Raw genomic sequence first — 18,206 nt, 5'->3', positions numbered from 1 at the left:
ATATTGGGTAGAACCCCCGTATTGATTTTGGGGTCACAAGGTCAAAGTTCAAGGTCACTGTTACCTTAAAACTGAAAACAGTTTCCAGAGCAGAAGTTAAGTTCCATTTGGCCCACAATATTCACACTTCATAAGAGGATTGCTATTTGAAGGAGGTAATACTTTATTTAATTCCCATGTCTTACAAATGCTTCATCCTTACTAAAAAAACAAAACACTTTCAGGCATATAATGCTCCGCCTAGCGGTGCTCTTGTTGTAACTTGTCTTCACATTAGTTAATAGTTATTAGATTGGTGTTATTGTGGGTGGGCATGCATAAGAAATTTCTGATATTCTGCAATGCAACCTTTATTTTCAATCAATTTCTAGCCAAATTTTTTCAAAGAACTACAGTGATGATCTCTTAACAATATAGCAAACTTGGACATGCTTACATTTGGAAACTTGGACATGCTTACATTTGGATAATTAATTACATTTTGATACTTTAGTGGTCACTCTATATTATTCTTCTATTGACCTTTTAGCATCAGATACAATGTTTGAGGAGCATTCTCACTGGACCTCAAATATCCTCCTTGATCTTATATTTAACAGAAACTAAAATGTTTGTATAATAAAACACATTTACTGTAATTTGAAGAGCTTATGAATTATAAATATAACTTTTTTTGTGACCCATGAGTCAATAAGTAGAACTGTCTAACTGTATAAGGTCAAATGGGAAAGTTAGTGTGTTACCATAAAAAGAATTGATATAAACATGAATTGATTTAAAACACATGTTAGAAATTAAATTAGAACCCATGCACATACTGGTACATAGTTCTAAATTTGTAGTGATAAACTTGAGTGTTGTTAAGGAAGGAGTATAGAATTATGATTAACCCTTTACCCCATGAGCATATTGCGAAAAATGGCCGTTTCATTGAAAAGCCTCCTGTAACATTTAGTTCAAACTGCTATGAAACTATGAAAAATGCTTCAATACTGATGAAACTTGGCACAAATGTTAACTAGACCATAGTTGCTCAATCCTAAATTTCCTGTTACCATGGCAATGGGGGGGGGGCGTCTCAAAATTGCCAAAAATCACTATTTTGCATTGTTTTTTTCCATCAAAACTGATTTCAAAGTGCTGCAACTTCTCAATGTATTGAGATAGAGTAAAAGGCTTTTCAGCGTCGGTTACTAGTTACCCTAAGATCGACCTGAGGTCATTTTTAGCCTGTCACATGTCCAAAATTTTCTTGGCGATGAGGGGGGACTACCTCCCCCCCTTCAAACCCCTCAAACAGAAGGGTCACATCCCCCTTCTGGCAACCCCCTGATGTAACATTTGGATGGGGGGCGGCGCCGAAAAAGTGGTCACTTTTTTTAACAACATTTCTCAAACGAAAAACAGTGTTTTGGGCCAAAATAGGGCATTTTTTCACTGTCACAAAAAGGGGGATGGGACAAAAAGCAGTCAAAACACGTCTATATGAGGTAAAAGGTTAATGAATTATCTATTGAAATCTATAGAAGTTAAAACTATTACGATTTTATCATGATAAGAATTTGTGATCATTTAATAGAAAAAAATCAAAATTTTATCTTCACAAAAGTGTATGTAAACTATTTGAATTTTTATGAAAAAAATGTTGTCTTTTTTAAATGCATATACTGTTAAAGTTTGTTCACTATTGACACTAAGTTGTTTATAAAATACAAATTCCTTAAATTGTTTTTACGAAACCTCAGATTTAATATACAAAAGTCATAGTCCTGACAAGTTTGACATAATCAAATTTCCCTTTACTTGTACATTGTATTTATAAATACAATATTGGACGAGTCCTTTATAAATTGATTTGAAAGAATTATATTCCTTTGTATTTTTTTTCACAGAATATAAAGTAATGGCAGATAAAACTTTAGTATTTTTTTATGTTTCAGATATTACTAGTGAGCAGCAGCAAGCATAAAGACAAATGGGTGGTGCCCGGTGGGGGGGTTGAACCGCAGGAGGAGCCGAACCTGGCGGCTGTGAGAGAAGCTTTAGAGGAGGCAGGGGCCAAAGGTCATCTGGGAAGAAAGATTGGAGATTTTGAGGTAATGATTTCAGGTTTAGGGACCATTCCCGAAAGTTATAAAAGATTCACCAAGCTCAAACCCAAATCTCAGGTATCTGATTGGTCAGAAACTATCACAGAATGTACACTGACCAATGAAAATTCTGAGATTTGAGACAGAACTATAACCTCGAGACCCGGACATTCTCCAAGTTAAAGAAGCTGTTGTAAAAATATCTGAGGAAGTTTTTGTGGCCAACAAAGTGGTTAATAGATTTATAATTATATAAATAGCCTTTTAATCGCTTGCTTGTCCACACCGTCTGCTGTTGGTTAAATTTCTGACAGGATGTTGAATCATTTCACAAGCTAGCTGATCTTAGGTTGTAGGTTCTTTAGGGATGTTGTTGTGAATGGAAATAATGCTCCGAGGAACCTGTGAGGTTTATTTCTGAGGATTACCCCTTCCAGCTCTACATTTAAAGAGATATTCAGAAAATTAGCAAATGTTGGATCCTGGAGTACAAAGTTTTATAGATACAGCTTGGTAAATACATGTATATTGATAATAAAATTTAATGCAACTTGTTGATTACTCTATTGTGAACAACAGTGCACTGGGAAACTGTAATGGTTAGAAGTATGTTTGTACCTGGGGATTACACCTGAAAAAAACACATATTTGCTGAGTTCCGAAAAACATCTATTGATATGCATTACAAGTCATTATATGTTATGTACCTGATTAATAACATTGAAATTTCAGTAATTTGTTTTCATTTTCCTTAACAAAATCTTGCACTTTACAAAAATTTCAGGAGAAAACATGCCAGAAATAAAATCTGTAAACTACCTTGAAATAGATACAATAATGATGCTCTGAAATAATGGTATCTTAAAAGTTATATATACCTTTCTAAATGAGATGTTTTGATGGGAAAATGTTGGAAAATTAATGTTAAAACTGTCAGATTATCTACAATAAGGAGATTATGTATATAAATCTGACAGCTGTAAACTTAGAAGTATATTTTTTTTCCATATATTTATTTTTTTTCTACTTAGGTTCTGCATTTTGATGTTGGTTTTTTTTTCTGTAAAGTTTTTGATTTTTTTTTTCAATTTGTAAAGTTTACTGGCGTTAAATCCAGGATTATATATAAGGTTCATATCTTTAAGTATATACTCCTAGATTATTCACAATAATGTCCTTTCTGTATTTCTCTTTGTCTTTAAATAGCCAATAGCCCCCCCCCCCCCTTCCCGGGGAAAAGAGCTTTATTCACATATGAAGTGGAGTGGGGGCATAGTTGTTTATATATCTCACGCAGTCTCTCAACCCCGAGGGAGCATGAGTTCACCCAGCACAGGGATCACAACCATGTGTCCTTATATGACACCTGGCCCTGTGTTCACTAAGCAACTATAAGGATCAAATGATCTTGATTTCATTTTCATTGTTTTAAGCTCACCTGTCACAAAGTGACATGGTGAGCTTTTGTGATCGCTTTCCATCCGGCGGTTGTCCTTAAACTTTTACTTTAAACAACATCTCCTCATTAAGCCAATTTCGTCCAAACTTCACAGGAATGTTCCTTTGGTAGTCAACTTTAAAAATTGTTCAAAGAATTTAATCAAAACAGAACTCTGGTTGCTATGGCAACCAAAAGAAAAAAGCTTTAAAAATTTCTTCTTTTAGAAAACCGAAAGAGCTAGAGCTTTAATATTTGGTATGAAACATCATCTAGTCAGTGTCTACCAAATAAATGACCTGGGGTAAAAGTTGGCCCTGTCCCAGGGGTCATTGATTTTACTTATTTGTATATAGTTAAAACTTAAAAGATCTTCTTGTAATAAAACCAAATAGCTAGAGCTTAGATATTAAGCATGAAACATCTTCTGGTGGGTGTCTTCCAAGTTTGTTCAAATAAAGGCTGGAAAGTGGCTACATGTGTATATGACTTTTATTGTGTTGGTGTAACATAAAATCCAACAAAAAAAAAAACAAAACAAAAAAACTTTCTGTTCTGGCTGTATATAAGAAAGATAGTGATATGTTTAAAATATGATTTTTTTTAATTGTAGAATACAGAGAAGAAACATCGGACAAGTTTATATGCATTTATAGTGACAGATCTGTTAGACGAATGGGAAGATAGTGAAATTATGGGTAAGGCATTTTGAATTTGGACCAACTAAATACAAATGTGTTTTATTTTATGATTGGGCTTTAAGTATTGGCTGACATTGTGTTTCAGAACTCTAGAAGCTTTGTTTTGTATTTGAGCGCTTTGTGGTTAGGCTGATTTTGTATTCAAGCTCTTTGGGTAAGGCTGATTTTGTATTCAAGCTCTTTGGTTAGGCTGATTTTATATTCAAGCTCTTTGGTTAGGCTGATTTTGTATTCAAGCTTTTTGGTAAGGCTGATTTTATATTCAAGCTCATGACTAACTTTTTGGGTTTTAAATAAGTTTATCTTTGAATTTAGGTCTTGAAAGAGAATGACTCTGTATTTTGACCTTCTGGGTATAGTGAATTTTTTGGAACAAATTCTTTAATTTTGAAATTCCTATTTATTATCCATGCTGTTATTTTACTATGAAGCTTAGAGAATTGTCAGAAAACTCTCTCATTTGCTATTGTTAATTAATTGTGTTATTTATGCCTGTATAATTTATAAGGTTCTAGTTCTGATCTATTTGATGGGGAAAAAGCATTGTAAAGGACATCACTGACTTGCTTTTAAAACATAATGGAAGGGAGAGAAGTGTTTTATCCTTATTGTGTAAGAGTATGAAAAGTTATCACTCCTTAAATATTTCTTTAATAGAACATCACTGACTAGCTTATAAAAATTAATGAGAGGGAGAGATGAATTATCTCCTTATTGTTAAATAGTATGAAAAGCTAGCTTTATTTTAATATTTCTTTTATAGTTTTAAAATTATCCCCCCTTTATTTGCTTGCAGGTCGACAGAGACAGTGGTTCAGTATAATTGAAGCAAAAGATCACCTTGCACACAAACCTGTACAAGTTACTTACCTTGATGTGCTACCAAAAGATCTCAATGGTGTTGTGAAGCGGTGAGGGGAGGCAATCAGGCCTCCTATAAAAGGGCTGCCTCTTTATAAGAGGCCCTGGGAAGGACCGTTTTTATTGCATAAATTAATCAACACAATCAGATACGTATGGGGAACTGTACAGAAATATCACTTGAGGCACTAACAGTGACCTATTTCATTTAATCTACACCATCAGATTTCCATATGGAACTGTTAAATCTATTGAGGCCCTAAAGAAGACCTCAATATTCATTTGATAATTACCAGACTTGAGCTAGGATTTTTTTTTCACTTGAGGTCCTAACATGGAAGGCAAAGTAGATTGCTTTATCACAAACAGTGCCCCACAGTGCACAGTCCCCTGCAAAGGATGCGTGCGACAATGAATGAAGTCCGTCAGTTAAAGGGGACAAAAAAAAAAAGATTTTTTTATAGTGCTGATCAACTATTTAACCTTTAACCTGCTGGGATCACAAGAGATAAGTGTTTTCCACCAGTATAGAGCCAGGTCAACATGACGATTCAATGCAGACTGACCAGGCTCTATACTTTTGATAGCTCAATTTTTTAGCTCAACTTTTTGGAAGAAAAGTTTAGAGCTTTTGCTACAGTCTGGTTGCCGTTTCCGTTGCAATTGGATACAACAATGCTTTGGATAAGACCGTCAAGTAAACCAGACTAAACTTGACCTTGAGTCTTAAATGACGTTGATCATCAAGGTCAAATGTTTGAATTATGCTTAATTTTTGCTGTAATTGGCTATTACTTAGTTATTTATGAATGCATTGTCTTTTTTGGACACAATAATCTTTTGAACAAGTCAAGTGTGAACCCCCGCAAGGCAGTTGCTCTTGTTATAGTGACTTTTGATATTGAAATCCATTAATTATCAACTGACACAGACAGTTTCAAATTCAAAACAGGATAAATCCAATAACACAAATCCAGCATGTTAAAGGTTAAATGTTTCTTATTTTTATTAGTATATTGGTTGTAACAGTGAACAAATTCTCATTGAGATACAAAAATAAATGATATGCCCTAATTGAACTGTATGTAAGGTTTATGTCACAATATTTAACTCACCAATGTCAGATATCAAGAAAACACAGTATTGTTATTTTGTACATGTATATACATGTTTAATATGTTTATGACAGCAATCATTAAATCAAGATCATGCATCGGCATGTAAACAAGAGTGTACTAGTTCTGTATGATTTTGGAAAGAACAACAAGAAAATTTCTATAGAAGTGGACTATTACAGCTATGTTAAACTCATTTCATATATTTTTTTTGCCATTTATATTTTCTTAAAGGCCCATTAAGCCTAATTTTTTTAAAAATATTCTTATCTTTCCTGTCCTGTTTCAAAAAGTTACCCACTTGCCATATGGCTGAACCAGCTTTTGTGTTTTTGGCAATTAGTACAATATTATAGTGATTTAGTATTTTGTGTCATTTTAATTAACATTTTGCTACCTTTTATCACAAATTGTTTCACATTTAGGGCTATTTTCGTGAGGTAATAAGCACTTACATGTTTTAATCTATTTAACTTTAAAACACAGATTTGCCTTTTCTTCAGAAAGAAGAAAAAGGATTTATTTCTGGTGCATAATGTAGGCCAGTGTTGGCCAAGTTTTGACAGTTACATGTAGAAGTATGAAAGACAATCTAATGTAATTGTTAAAATTGTAAAAAATGTTGATAATAACTTAATATTATTTATGTTATGCATGTTTACTGTTTGTGGATTTACTTACCATTTGGTTGTTATTGAAGAATGTTTTAATGAATTATTTTTGCATTATGTCTTTATATTGATGTCTGTTTTTCTGTTTTTCAACAAAAAATTGTAATTTTATGTCACACTTCATTATGATGCAATTTTATAATTAATGTTCTTATAATACAACTAAATATTAATACTAAATATGAAATCCAAATTTGTAATTTTTTAGCTCTGGTTAGTTTAAGATGGAGAATAACTATTGTTTCTGGTATGTACGTCCTTCCATCCATTTGGTACATTTAATGTCACTATCTCTCGTAGCTTATTCAGTTATTGACTGACTTTCAGATATTTGATGTGTTTTTGGTACCTTACATGGATCGTTACCCATGAGTAAGGTTTCAGGTCAATCCGGGTCAAGGTTGTTTGGATTTATAAATAGATTTTTCAAAAATGTTTCGACACATGGTTAGATGATATATTTAGATTTCATCAAAGTAACGTCAAGGAGTATGTATCAGTTATACTGACAATCTCCTTCACAGTCACTGTTGTTGTTTGTTTTCACTTTTAGGAGAATGATGGAAAGGGGTAAATTTGCCATTGTAGGATACCCACTGTTGATTAACATGTAACATAATAAATCATAAATGTTAATTGTTCGGCCGTGGGTATCCCAACAATGAAAATTGCATGCCAGAGGGGAACAAGGGGAAAATTTAGAAGTGGATACAATACCATTATATTTTCAATTTACAATGGTCATCACTGTCATGCTCTTGTGAAAAAATGATCTGAATTTTTTTTTTATCATTTTAGTTATTGTTAGAGGGGATTTTTTCTCAGAATTATTTGAGTAAACTATATGCTTTTTGGGGGGAGAGTTATGGCCCCTGGGGGCCAAATGTCGGCCCAAAATTGGCCCTAAAATGGTACTGTTGTTGTTTGTACAATGTATATAATGTAGTAAATATGACACAGGTAAAGATACTATTAGTATAAGTGTTAAGTATCATGTCTTCCGTTACAGCCAATGAATTACAAGAATATATGAGCCGCGTCACGACAAAACCAACATAGTGCGTTTGCGACCAGCATGGATCCAGACCAGCCTGTGCATCTGCGCAGTCTGATCAGGATCCATGCTGTTCGCTATCAGTTTCTCTACTTGCTATAGGGTTTGTAAGCGAACAGCATGGATCCTGATCAGACTGCGCAGATGCTCAGGCTGGTCTGGATCCATGCTGGTCGCAAAAGCACTATGTTGGTTTTGTCATGATGTGGCTCAATTATATTTTATCAATGATCACCATTTATAATGATAACAATCAATGTGTCAATGTCAGAAATGATAGTTCTTTATGCATGTAGTTAGAAACTTTATAATTCTACATGTCTGTTTATGCTTTGATGACTCATCATTTTTATATGCCCGAATGAATTTCGGTCATATTATTTTATTTTATATGCCTGAAAACCTTTGAGATGTATTATGGTATGGCAGTGTCCTCCTGTCCATAGATGATTGGTTTCCGCAGCGTAATATATAAAGGATTTCTGTGATTGTAAATGTATTTTGCCTGTCAGTATGCTATATCAATACAAAGGTCAAATTTAATTTTCGCTGCAATCAACACATTTTTCGTGTAGTTATGTCCATTTTAAAGCTTTTTTTTGTAGTGAAATTATTGGTTTTAGAAGAGAAGAGTTATGCCCCTGTTTTAGCAATTTTTCTGGAAAATAATTGGCTTCCACAGCAGATCTTTACAAGCATTTCACTGAATCCATTAATGTTATATAACACTTTTTTTACATTTGTTGGAGCCATTCACAACAATAAATTTGCTATCTTTCTTAAAGGTAGTTTTTTGTACATGATACCTTCTTGTAAATTTGCCATCAGACATATATTGCCCGGCCTCAGCAGAGCTCTTGTTTATTATTTTAAACTACAGTTCATCCAATGAAAATTATTGTTACAAACAAATATGCCTAGTTTTATACATAATGACTAATATTGATATCCAATGCTTTGCCAGTTTTTATGGTTTTTTTTTAAAAAAATTTTTATTAAGTTGATTTTTGTTGTTTTGCTCTTTGGACAGACAAATGTTTTTTGTTTTTTTTTTGTTTTTTTTTTGTCAGACATCATTTTAAATGAGAGGTCATTGGTTGATATATGACTATGAATTATGTTTATCTATATATAAGATATATTAATATTTGTATGATACGAATTTATTAAAAAATGATTTCTTACTCTGTGACAAAAATGTTAAAATGCTTAAATATGTAATACATTCTATTTTACAAAAGAGCATTAATAGAAGTAATTGTATTATTACATTATTCTCAAATTTCTTATTAACATTAAAATTTATTGTGTTTTATAAAATGCCCTATCTTCATTCAGAAATACTTCACGTTTTATGTCACTTTATTCATAAAACGTTTTCTGTAACTTTACTGTGAACAAAACATAAAATGTTAAAATAATGAAGTATGTTAACATTTTTGTCTCAGGATTTATGGTTAGAAGATATTGTACATAGTTTTAGCCTCTTGGCCAAGTTTGAGCCTCCTGGCTAACATATTATAAGCAAATAGTTTATTTAGCAGATACCCTGAACTTATGTACAGTAAGTTGTAAATTTAGTAAGCTTTGTTATTTTGTAACATGTTAGTGATAAATACACATTCCTTACATTCGTGAGGACAGACATAACATATGAGATAGAAAACTTCAAATAAAATGTGTTTCAAACACTGTAAAAAATCTAGCTCTTAACCCCAATGTTCTTAGTTGTTTTTCTATGCCCTCACTCAAGGTGGGACATTTAGATTTGCCCTTGTCCGTCTTTCCATGTGTGCACCCGACTATCCATTCCAAAATGTTGTGTCATTAAAAGTTCCTGAGCTTAACAGTCAACAAACTTTACAAAAATGTTGATCAGCATGTGAAGTTGTGAACCTTGGGGTTCTTGTGTGGATTAATCCAGTTTTGTCAGAGTTATTATTGCCTTTCACTTAGTAAATATTTGCATTTTAACTTGTGTCATGCATTTTTCAAAAAGTATATGACATAGATAAATGAAACTTTACAGGAATGTTGGCCAACATGTGTAATTGTGCATCTGGGGTTTAGCTTATTTTCATTTTCTTTTAAGCATACTATAGGATATAAAATTGAGATTTTGATTTCTTGCAACAAAATTGGGAAGAATCAATATGTCAGCAATGGAAAAATTGGACATTATTTTTATGCTCCAACCATTTAGGGGTAGGGGAAGTCATTTAAACTTTCCTCTGTCTGTCTGTCTGTCTGTCTGTCTGTTGTTCTGTCCTGCTGTACGTCAGTAGACTCACAAATCAGTGGAATGTGGGGGCATTTGTGTCCTATGGACACATTTCTAGTTAAGTCTTGGAATTTGATTTGAGCTATTAGTCATTATTTGTAAACTTGAAAAATATGTTTGAATTGAATTTTCAGCTGATATATAACAAGGGCATTTAAATGATGATTATTTTTTGTCTCATATTAATCAACTGTCTATAAGCCTAGAGATTTATGAACATCTATGATGGTAATTAATAATGTTTAAAATAATTGATCAAAAATGGCAAATACCCTTGATTGTCCTTCTCTAGCATTTATTGACTTGTTTATTATAAATCTGTTATTATATTAGGTTATAAATAAATTCATTCATTTTTATGGACATGTGTGTCAGTCTGATCAAATTTAGGGACTGACAATTTTATTAAAAGAAAGTATTTTAGTCTGAGAGTACCGAGAGGGACTATTACTTATCATTATCAGCACCCAATGTTGAAGGTGGCAGACCAGTCTAAATCTATACAGTCTACTACCCAAGTTTACCTGTAACTACCAAAATTTCTTTAATGGACTTATCTAACTTTCATTTATGGAAATGCCCATTATCAATTTTTAGGTTACATCAAGAAGAAAATTTAAAGTTTGTTTGTCAATAGTTATAAATACTTTGCAGTCGGACATGTAATTTGAGTTCATCAGCACATCTGTACTGACAGTTGATTTAATTTTCTTATTGATATACTTAACATAAATAATGATCATTTCTAAATATTTAAGAATGTCAGCAGGTTCAAGATTAAACATTCAGAATAATACTCATTACTGGGTGCAGAATCTATGAATCAAGTATGACTGCCCACCCAGGGTATAATGGACAGACAACAGCTGCCATTTTGATCATTTACATTTAAATTTCTTATTTTTTGTTTTCTGTTTTTGAAGACCTTTGCTCAGTATTATCAAACGTGTTTGGGTAAAATTTGATTTGTTATTATATTTTTCCTTGTTTATTTGTGTCTAGATTATTTTTGTGTTGCTTATTTCTTAATATTTAAGATGAATTGTAAGCAGAAAATCGTTTTTGTATATCATGTACTGATTTAGTCTAATTTATTCATGATATTTAGTTATGAACTGTATCATATAATTCATAAAGACTATATTTCAGACAAAAATAACCAAGACTTGTACTGCATTTGTCATTCTTTGTATCACAGACCTTTTCTTTTCATTCAGCATAGATTCTTCTTTACCAAATGATGAAATGATGTACTTAAAATGACTGATAAAAAATACACTTACAATGATAGGTGAATGATGCACTTAAAATGACTGGTAAAAGACACACTTCCAATGATAGGTGAATGGTACACCTTAAATGACTGGTAAAAGACACACTTACAATGATAGGTGAATGGTACACCTTAAATGACTGATAAAAGATACACTTACAATGATAGGTGAATGGTACACCTTAAATGACTGATAAAAGATACACTCACAATGATAGGTGAATGATACACCTTAAATGACTGGTAAAAGACACACTTACAATGATAGGTGAATGGTACACCTTAAATGACTGGTAAAAGACACACTTCCAATGATAGGTGAATGGTACACCTTAAATGACTGGTAACAGACACACTTACAATGATAGGTGAATGGTACACCTTAAATGACTGGTAAAAGACACACTTCCAATGATAGGTGAATGGTAACACCTTAAATGACTGGTAACAGACACACTTACAATGATAGGTGAATGGTACACCTTAAATGACTGGTAACAGACACACTTCCAATGATAGGTGAATGGTACACCTTAAATGACTGGTAACAGACACACTTACAATGATAGGTGAATGGTACACCTTAAATGACTGGTAACAGACACACTTCCAATGATAGGTGAATGGTACACCTTAAAATGACTGGTAAAAGACACACTTCCAATGATAGGTGAATGGTACACCTTAAATGACTGGTAAAAGACACACTTCCAATGATAGGTGAATGGTACACCTTAAATGACTGGTAAAAGACACACTTCCAATGATAGGTGAATGGTACACCTTAAATGACTGGTAAAAGACACACTTCCAATGATAGGTGAATGGTACACCTTAAATGACTGGTAAAAGACACACTTCCAATGATAGGTGAATGGTACACCTTAAATGACTGGTAAAAGACACACTTACAATGATAGGTGAATGGTACACCTTAAATGACTGGTAAAAGACACACTTACAATGATAGGTGAATGGTACACCTTAAATGACTGGTAAAATATAAAAGATACACTTACAATTATACACTTGTTATGTCAGGCAAAAGATACCTTCAAATGACAGGTGAATGATACACTTAAAGTGACTGATAAATGATACACTTACGTGATATCTTCGGTCTTACAAATTTTTACCTATGTAGCTTGAAAGTCATTTTACCTGCTTGAACTTAAAGTGGTTGTCCTTTGTCAGCAGTACTTAGACATGCTAGCCAGCACATCCCTATAGTCCTACCAGGATCAACACACAAGTGTGGTTGTATAGGTACTTTAAAAAAGTCTTTACATTTTTTTACAAAATTTGGGATTTCATCTGATATCTTTCAATTAAATTTGAAATTTCAAGTCTATGGAATGAATCCAAAATCACAGATGATTAACTAAGTGCTTACTATGCATAATTTTAAGTTTAAGTTTCAAATGATATGTTTTTGAGTGAGAATCTGTTGCATCTGTTGAAAATGAGATAAACAAGCCCTAAGGTAAATAAATCGAGTAAGTATATGAATAACACAGGTTTGTGAGGAACAGTAAAAATATTATCCTGAGGGGTAACAGTATTTTTTCCAGAGATGATATTTTTTTTGTAATTTACAAACCTATGTGTTATTTATTTTATAACCTCAAACAAATACTTCTATGATACGCTGTTTCTATAGGTTTATATTTTTACTGTGAAAAAGTAGTGTTACCTATGTAACAGTACAAAAGTTTGAGTTGTGTGGTACACTTGCATTATCAGTAAGAATAACTCCCTATTGGCCTATGGGAGATTAACATCACAAAAAAGTAAGTGGTAATTCTTCAATATTGGCCATATATAGTGTTGAAGTGATATCGTGTTGAAGTGACATCATTTTAAAGGTGAATTGCAAGGAAAAAACAAACAGTATTATTTTATACAAACGAAGAAAGTTCTGGACATATAGTATGGTACGGCATGGTTCATAGATCTGTGGACAGTTAGTGTCTCTTAGCACTTTTGAGAATTATAAGTCTTTATACCAGACAAACATGAAGTATGTCACTAAGCATGTGCTACATCCTATCAAAATTCATGAAGTTTTAGACGGGGAAACAAAAATGTTACATGTGATAGCTTACTATTGACTTTATATACCACATGGTTTGTCAGAAATATCACTCTACAGTTGGTCATAACATCTCTTTTAGACAAGACCTTAAAGTTGACAAGACTGAACTTGACCTTTACTCATACTTGACCTTGACCAGTCCTTTAAGGTCAAATGTTTGAATTTTGCTTGATTTTTGCTATAAATGGCTATAACTATATTTATAAATGGATTGTCTTTAAAGTAGACACAGCTGTCCGTTAGACCGAACCTTTAAGTAAAAAGAATGATTATGACTTTTACTTATCATTGACCTTGACTTCAAATTAAATTTTAGTTCATTTTTGCTAAAATTAGCTACAAATTAGTTGTTTATGAATGGATTGTCTTTATACTGGAGCACAATTGCCTTAAGGACAATTTTTTAAAGATCAAACTCTTTTTTGACCGTGACTTATTATTGACCTTGACCTTACTGGTCAAATAAATGTTATTTCACTGCTATTTGCTATAATTGGCTACAACTAGGTCAAAAGACAGTCACATTAATCTGGCTACATGACTACTTGGCTGCCGATAAAGGGCATACATGTTTTACAAACATATCTTGTTACACTTTGAACATTGTCTGGGACATAACTCTGAAAGTTAGTATAAGAGATGTCAACAAGAAACTTTGTAGGTAGATAGGTCTAATTGAGTAGGAATGCAATGCAACAGAACCGTAACTCTACCTAATTTTGGAGTTATTGCCTATTGTTCATTTTTAATCCCCTTCCGCAAAGCGTTGAGGGGATTATAGGAATGGCCTCCATCTGTCAGTCCGTTCATCTGTCCCAACGTGAAACTTTCGTGTTCGCTCCATAACTTTTAAACCGCTGATAAAAATCAAAATAACATGGCACAAGTGATTATTATTACGAGACAATGTGCAGAGCGCAATAGTTGGGTTGCTACACCCAAGGTCAACGTCAACCTTAAGTTTCAAGTGATAAAATATTTACATTCCATGTTCGCTCCATGACCTTTAATCCACTGCAAGGTTTTAAAATAACTTGGCAGAAATGATCACCATCATGAGACGACGTGCAAAGCACAACAAGCAGTCACTACCTTCAACGTTAAGGTCACAAAGGTCCAATTTTAAAATATCAATTTTCATGTTGCTCTATAACTTATTGATAATTCAAAGGTTTTTGAATTACTTGGTACAAATGATCACCACCATGACACACTCTGCAGAGCGCAACATCTAGGTTGCTACCACTGAGTCCAGGTCACACTTATAGGTCAAATGATAAAGTCCACATTTTCCTGTCCGCTCCTTAACTTTTAAACTACTATAAAGCTTTATAAAATGACTTTCTACAAATGGTCACGTAATGAAATGATTTTTTGAGCGCATTATCAGGCCACTTCCCCCATGGTCTAGGTCACACATAGATGTCAAATGCTAAAAGTCAACAATTTTGTGTCCTGTTCACAACTTTTAACTACTGAATTTTTTTAGCTCACCATAACCGAAGGTTCAGGGTGAGCTATTAGTATCAAAGGGGGATACTCGATGATGGATGATCACCATAGTTTGTATCATTCTTAGGTAGTCTTTTATCAAATTTGCTGATTTTAATTTGATTGGCCCCTTTTAGGAGTCTCTAGAGCTAAAAATACAAAAAGACCTTTAGACATCTTCTACAGAACTAATTGATGGTTGATCACCAAACTTTGTCTGTAGCATTCTTAGGTAGTCTTTTATCAAGTTTGCTCATATTATTTAGATTGGCTCCTTTTAGAAGCCGCTAAAGCTAAAGTAGGAATATCTTTAAACGTCTCATTCTACAGAACTAATTGATGGATGATCACCAAATTTTGTCTGTAGCATTCTTAGGTAGGTAGTCTTTTATCAAGTTTGTTCATATTCATTTGATTTGCCCCTTTTACGGATTGCTTAAGCTAAAAATAGAAAAAAAAACTTTGAACTTCATCTTCTATTGAAATAATTGATGGATGATCACCAAATTTTGTATGTAGCATTGTTAGGTAGTCCTCTATCAAGTTTGCTCAAGTAAATTTGATTGGCTCCTTTTAGGCACAGCTAAAGCTAAAATTAGAAATACTTTTAACGTCTGTTTCTACAGAACTAATAAATGGATGATCAACAAATTTTATCTGTAGCATTCTTAGGTATTCTTTTATCAGGTTTGCTCATATTGATTTGATAGGCCCCTTTTATTTGCCGCTAAAAATAAAAAAAGAAAAACCTTTGAACATCATCTACTGAAATAATTGATGGATGATCACCAAATTTTGTCTGTAGTATTCTTAACTGATCTTTTATCAAGTTTGGTCACATTTATTTGATTGGGCCCTGACAATGGGTACACAGTATCTTTATTAACATAAAATAAACATGTTTTGACTCACAAAGTAGATGTTATGTTTTAAACTCTTCACATTATAGGTGGTCATAGTATGAATATTTAGTGTCATTGAAAAACTTGGCTGTGACCGCCTCCGTGGTCTAGGGGTTAGAGTCGATGACTTCTAATCCAGTTACCTCTCTGGCGTGGGTTCGATCCTCGGGAGATGCTTTGGTAGTTTAGCACGGAGGAAGATAGTCTAGTACTGGTGTAACTCTCCAGGAACGATGTTTAGGAAACACCCCGCCTATATGACTGAAATACTGTTGGGAAAAGACGTAAAATGAAACAAACAAACAAACAATAGAAAAGACCAACCTAACTTGGCCTATAATCCTATAATAGGGAATGCTATAGAGTACTTCAACAATTGGAATAATTTTGCAATGTCCTATCACCGTGGAAATGCATCAGAACCGTAACTTTGCCTTGCCTTATTTGTTATTGTTTTTTCATTTTTACATTGTGAACTTTGCCACGGACAAATCTGTGAAACTACAAGAGATATGAACAAGAAACTACTTCTCCAAAACCTATTCGGGGAGCATCACCTGGTTTGACCAGCGCCTTTTCTATAATTTTCTTATTTCTCCATCGATTTACTTCAAATTTTATTATCAACACCAATAACATGTGTGATTAGAGTTATTAGTATTACTCCTGGGTTTTCATGATTATTTTCATTTTGGACTTGGAATTTATTTAAAAATAGTTATATTTTTTCACTTTCTTTTATTTGTTACTTTAAATCGTATCTACTTTAAACTTTTTGTCCTTTGTCATAATTCCAATGTTCATAAGTCTAAAATCTTTATTTCATGAGTTGTCTTCTCTTTAGTTTAAGAATTTTGATTTTAAAAGTGTTTTATTCTGGTTACAACCAGGGATGTTTAAAGATTTGCCCGCTGTCTGTCAATCTGTATGTCCGTCCGTCCCTGAAAACTGTTGTTAAAGATTTTGATTTTTTTTAAACAAATTTACAAAAATTGAGAAAAGTTGAAACATATATTATACATATTCATCCTGAGAAAATTGGATCTTTTGATTATCTGTTGATTAAACACAATTTCTTAATTATGCTGAAAATTAACACAATACTTTTATACAGACTTACTAAGAACTCAATAGATTAAAGTTTATTCATGTCATCACAATGACATAAATGAATAACCATGATCTTTCAGAAGGTTGGTGGGGTTTAACCGGTAGGGTACCTCTGTATTGCTTGCAATACTTTGATAATTGCAATGTCATAACCGTTTATCATACAATAAAACAACACCGAAAAGAATATTATATAGGTGGAGTTAACACTGGCACTTGTTGATCAATAAATATAAGTCACACATGCACCCCGATGGTTTTACACAACACTAAAGAAAAAAGTCATGATTAGGGTCTCTAGAGTACATCTCTTAATATAGTATATAATGGAGTGCACATTCCTTAGCAACCAGTGTCGTTCTTGTAATAAGGAACAAAAAAGATGAATATAGAAGATATACCTCGTATAACACCTTAACAATTGCATCCATCGGCGGATGAGTATATGTATATGGATCTTCTTCAATTTCTAAATAGAGCAGCGTTCAAGATGATCATAACTGCTATGATGTAGCAGATGCAATATGAATCATGTAATGAACTTGTATTTGAAAATGTAGCAATCATCCCAGAGTCTTCAACGCAAATTCTGGCACGATATCCTTCTTCAGGGGCTCCTGTTGTAAGTAAGAACTGCCGATATAACATGTATCTGTTCGTTCGCAGATTGAAAAGAACTAATCGGTCTTCACTTAAGATGAATTCAGACTGAGAGAGCTCAACTTGTTCACATAGATAAAGTTGCGTTATTTCTACATTGATTCTCGGATTCATTGATTGTTTATATAATTGTGTGTGCTCTTTGCTGACGATTTTCTTTGAATCATTTCCGAAAACTGCCGTAAAATAATGTTTTATCGCTAACTCATTGTGAAATGGCACAGACGCAAAGGCAGCTTTCATAACAACAATTTTATTATCATATTCCAACACCCAGTCTTGCGCAATTGTCTTTTCTATGGTTTCAATGAAACGCTTTGGCTGTACCTTGTTTTGTGTTGTATATATTACAACTACCAAACTTGATCTGGTATTATTGTAATCATCATCTACCTCATGATAAATCAAACTTATTTTCCAGTGATCTGGCCATGGTGACTTTATTCTAGGTAATGTGGTTGTTA

General features: G+C 33.1%; 1 protein-coding gene across 1 annotated transcript in view; it reads left to right on the top strand.

The window, feature by feature from the left end:
- The window catches only part of LOC132752617 (diphosphoinositol polyphosphate phosphohydrolase 1-like), a 37,279-nt gene extending 25,899 nt beyond the window's left edge, over positions 1-11,380 (top strand). Inside the window, exons 2-4 of the mRNA XM_060742960.1 lie at positions 1,941-2,096; positions 4,142-4,226; positions 5,026-11,380. Coding sequence (XP_060598943.1) covers positions 1,941-2,096; positions 4,142-4,226; positions 5,026-5,144 — 360 coding nt within the window. The 3' untranslated portion in view covers positions 5,145-11,380. The remainder of the gene's footprint in view (positions 1-1,940; positions 2,097-4,141; positions 4,227-5,025) is intronic.
- The last annotated feature ends 6,826 nt before the right edge of the window (positions 11,381-18,206 follow it).

Source organism: Ruditapes philippinarum, unplaced genomic scaffold (assembly GCF_026571515.1).
Source record: "Ruditapes philippinarum isolate M1 unplaced genomic scaffold, ASM2657151v2 ctg1924_1_1_1_1, whole genome shotgun sequence".
Taxonomy (NCBI): domain Eukaryota; kingdom Metazoa; phylum Mollusca; class Bivalvia; order Venerida; family Veneridae; genus Ruditapes; species Ruditapes philippinarum.
The sequence above is the reverse complement of the archived record's forward strand: the minus strand, read 5'-3'. Positions and strand labels throughout refer to the sequence as shown.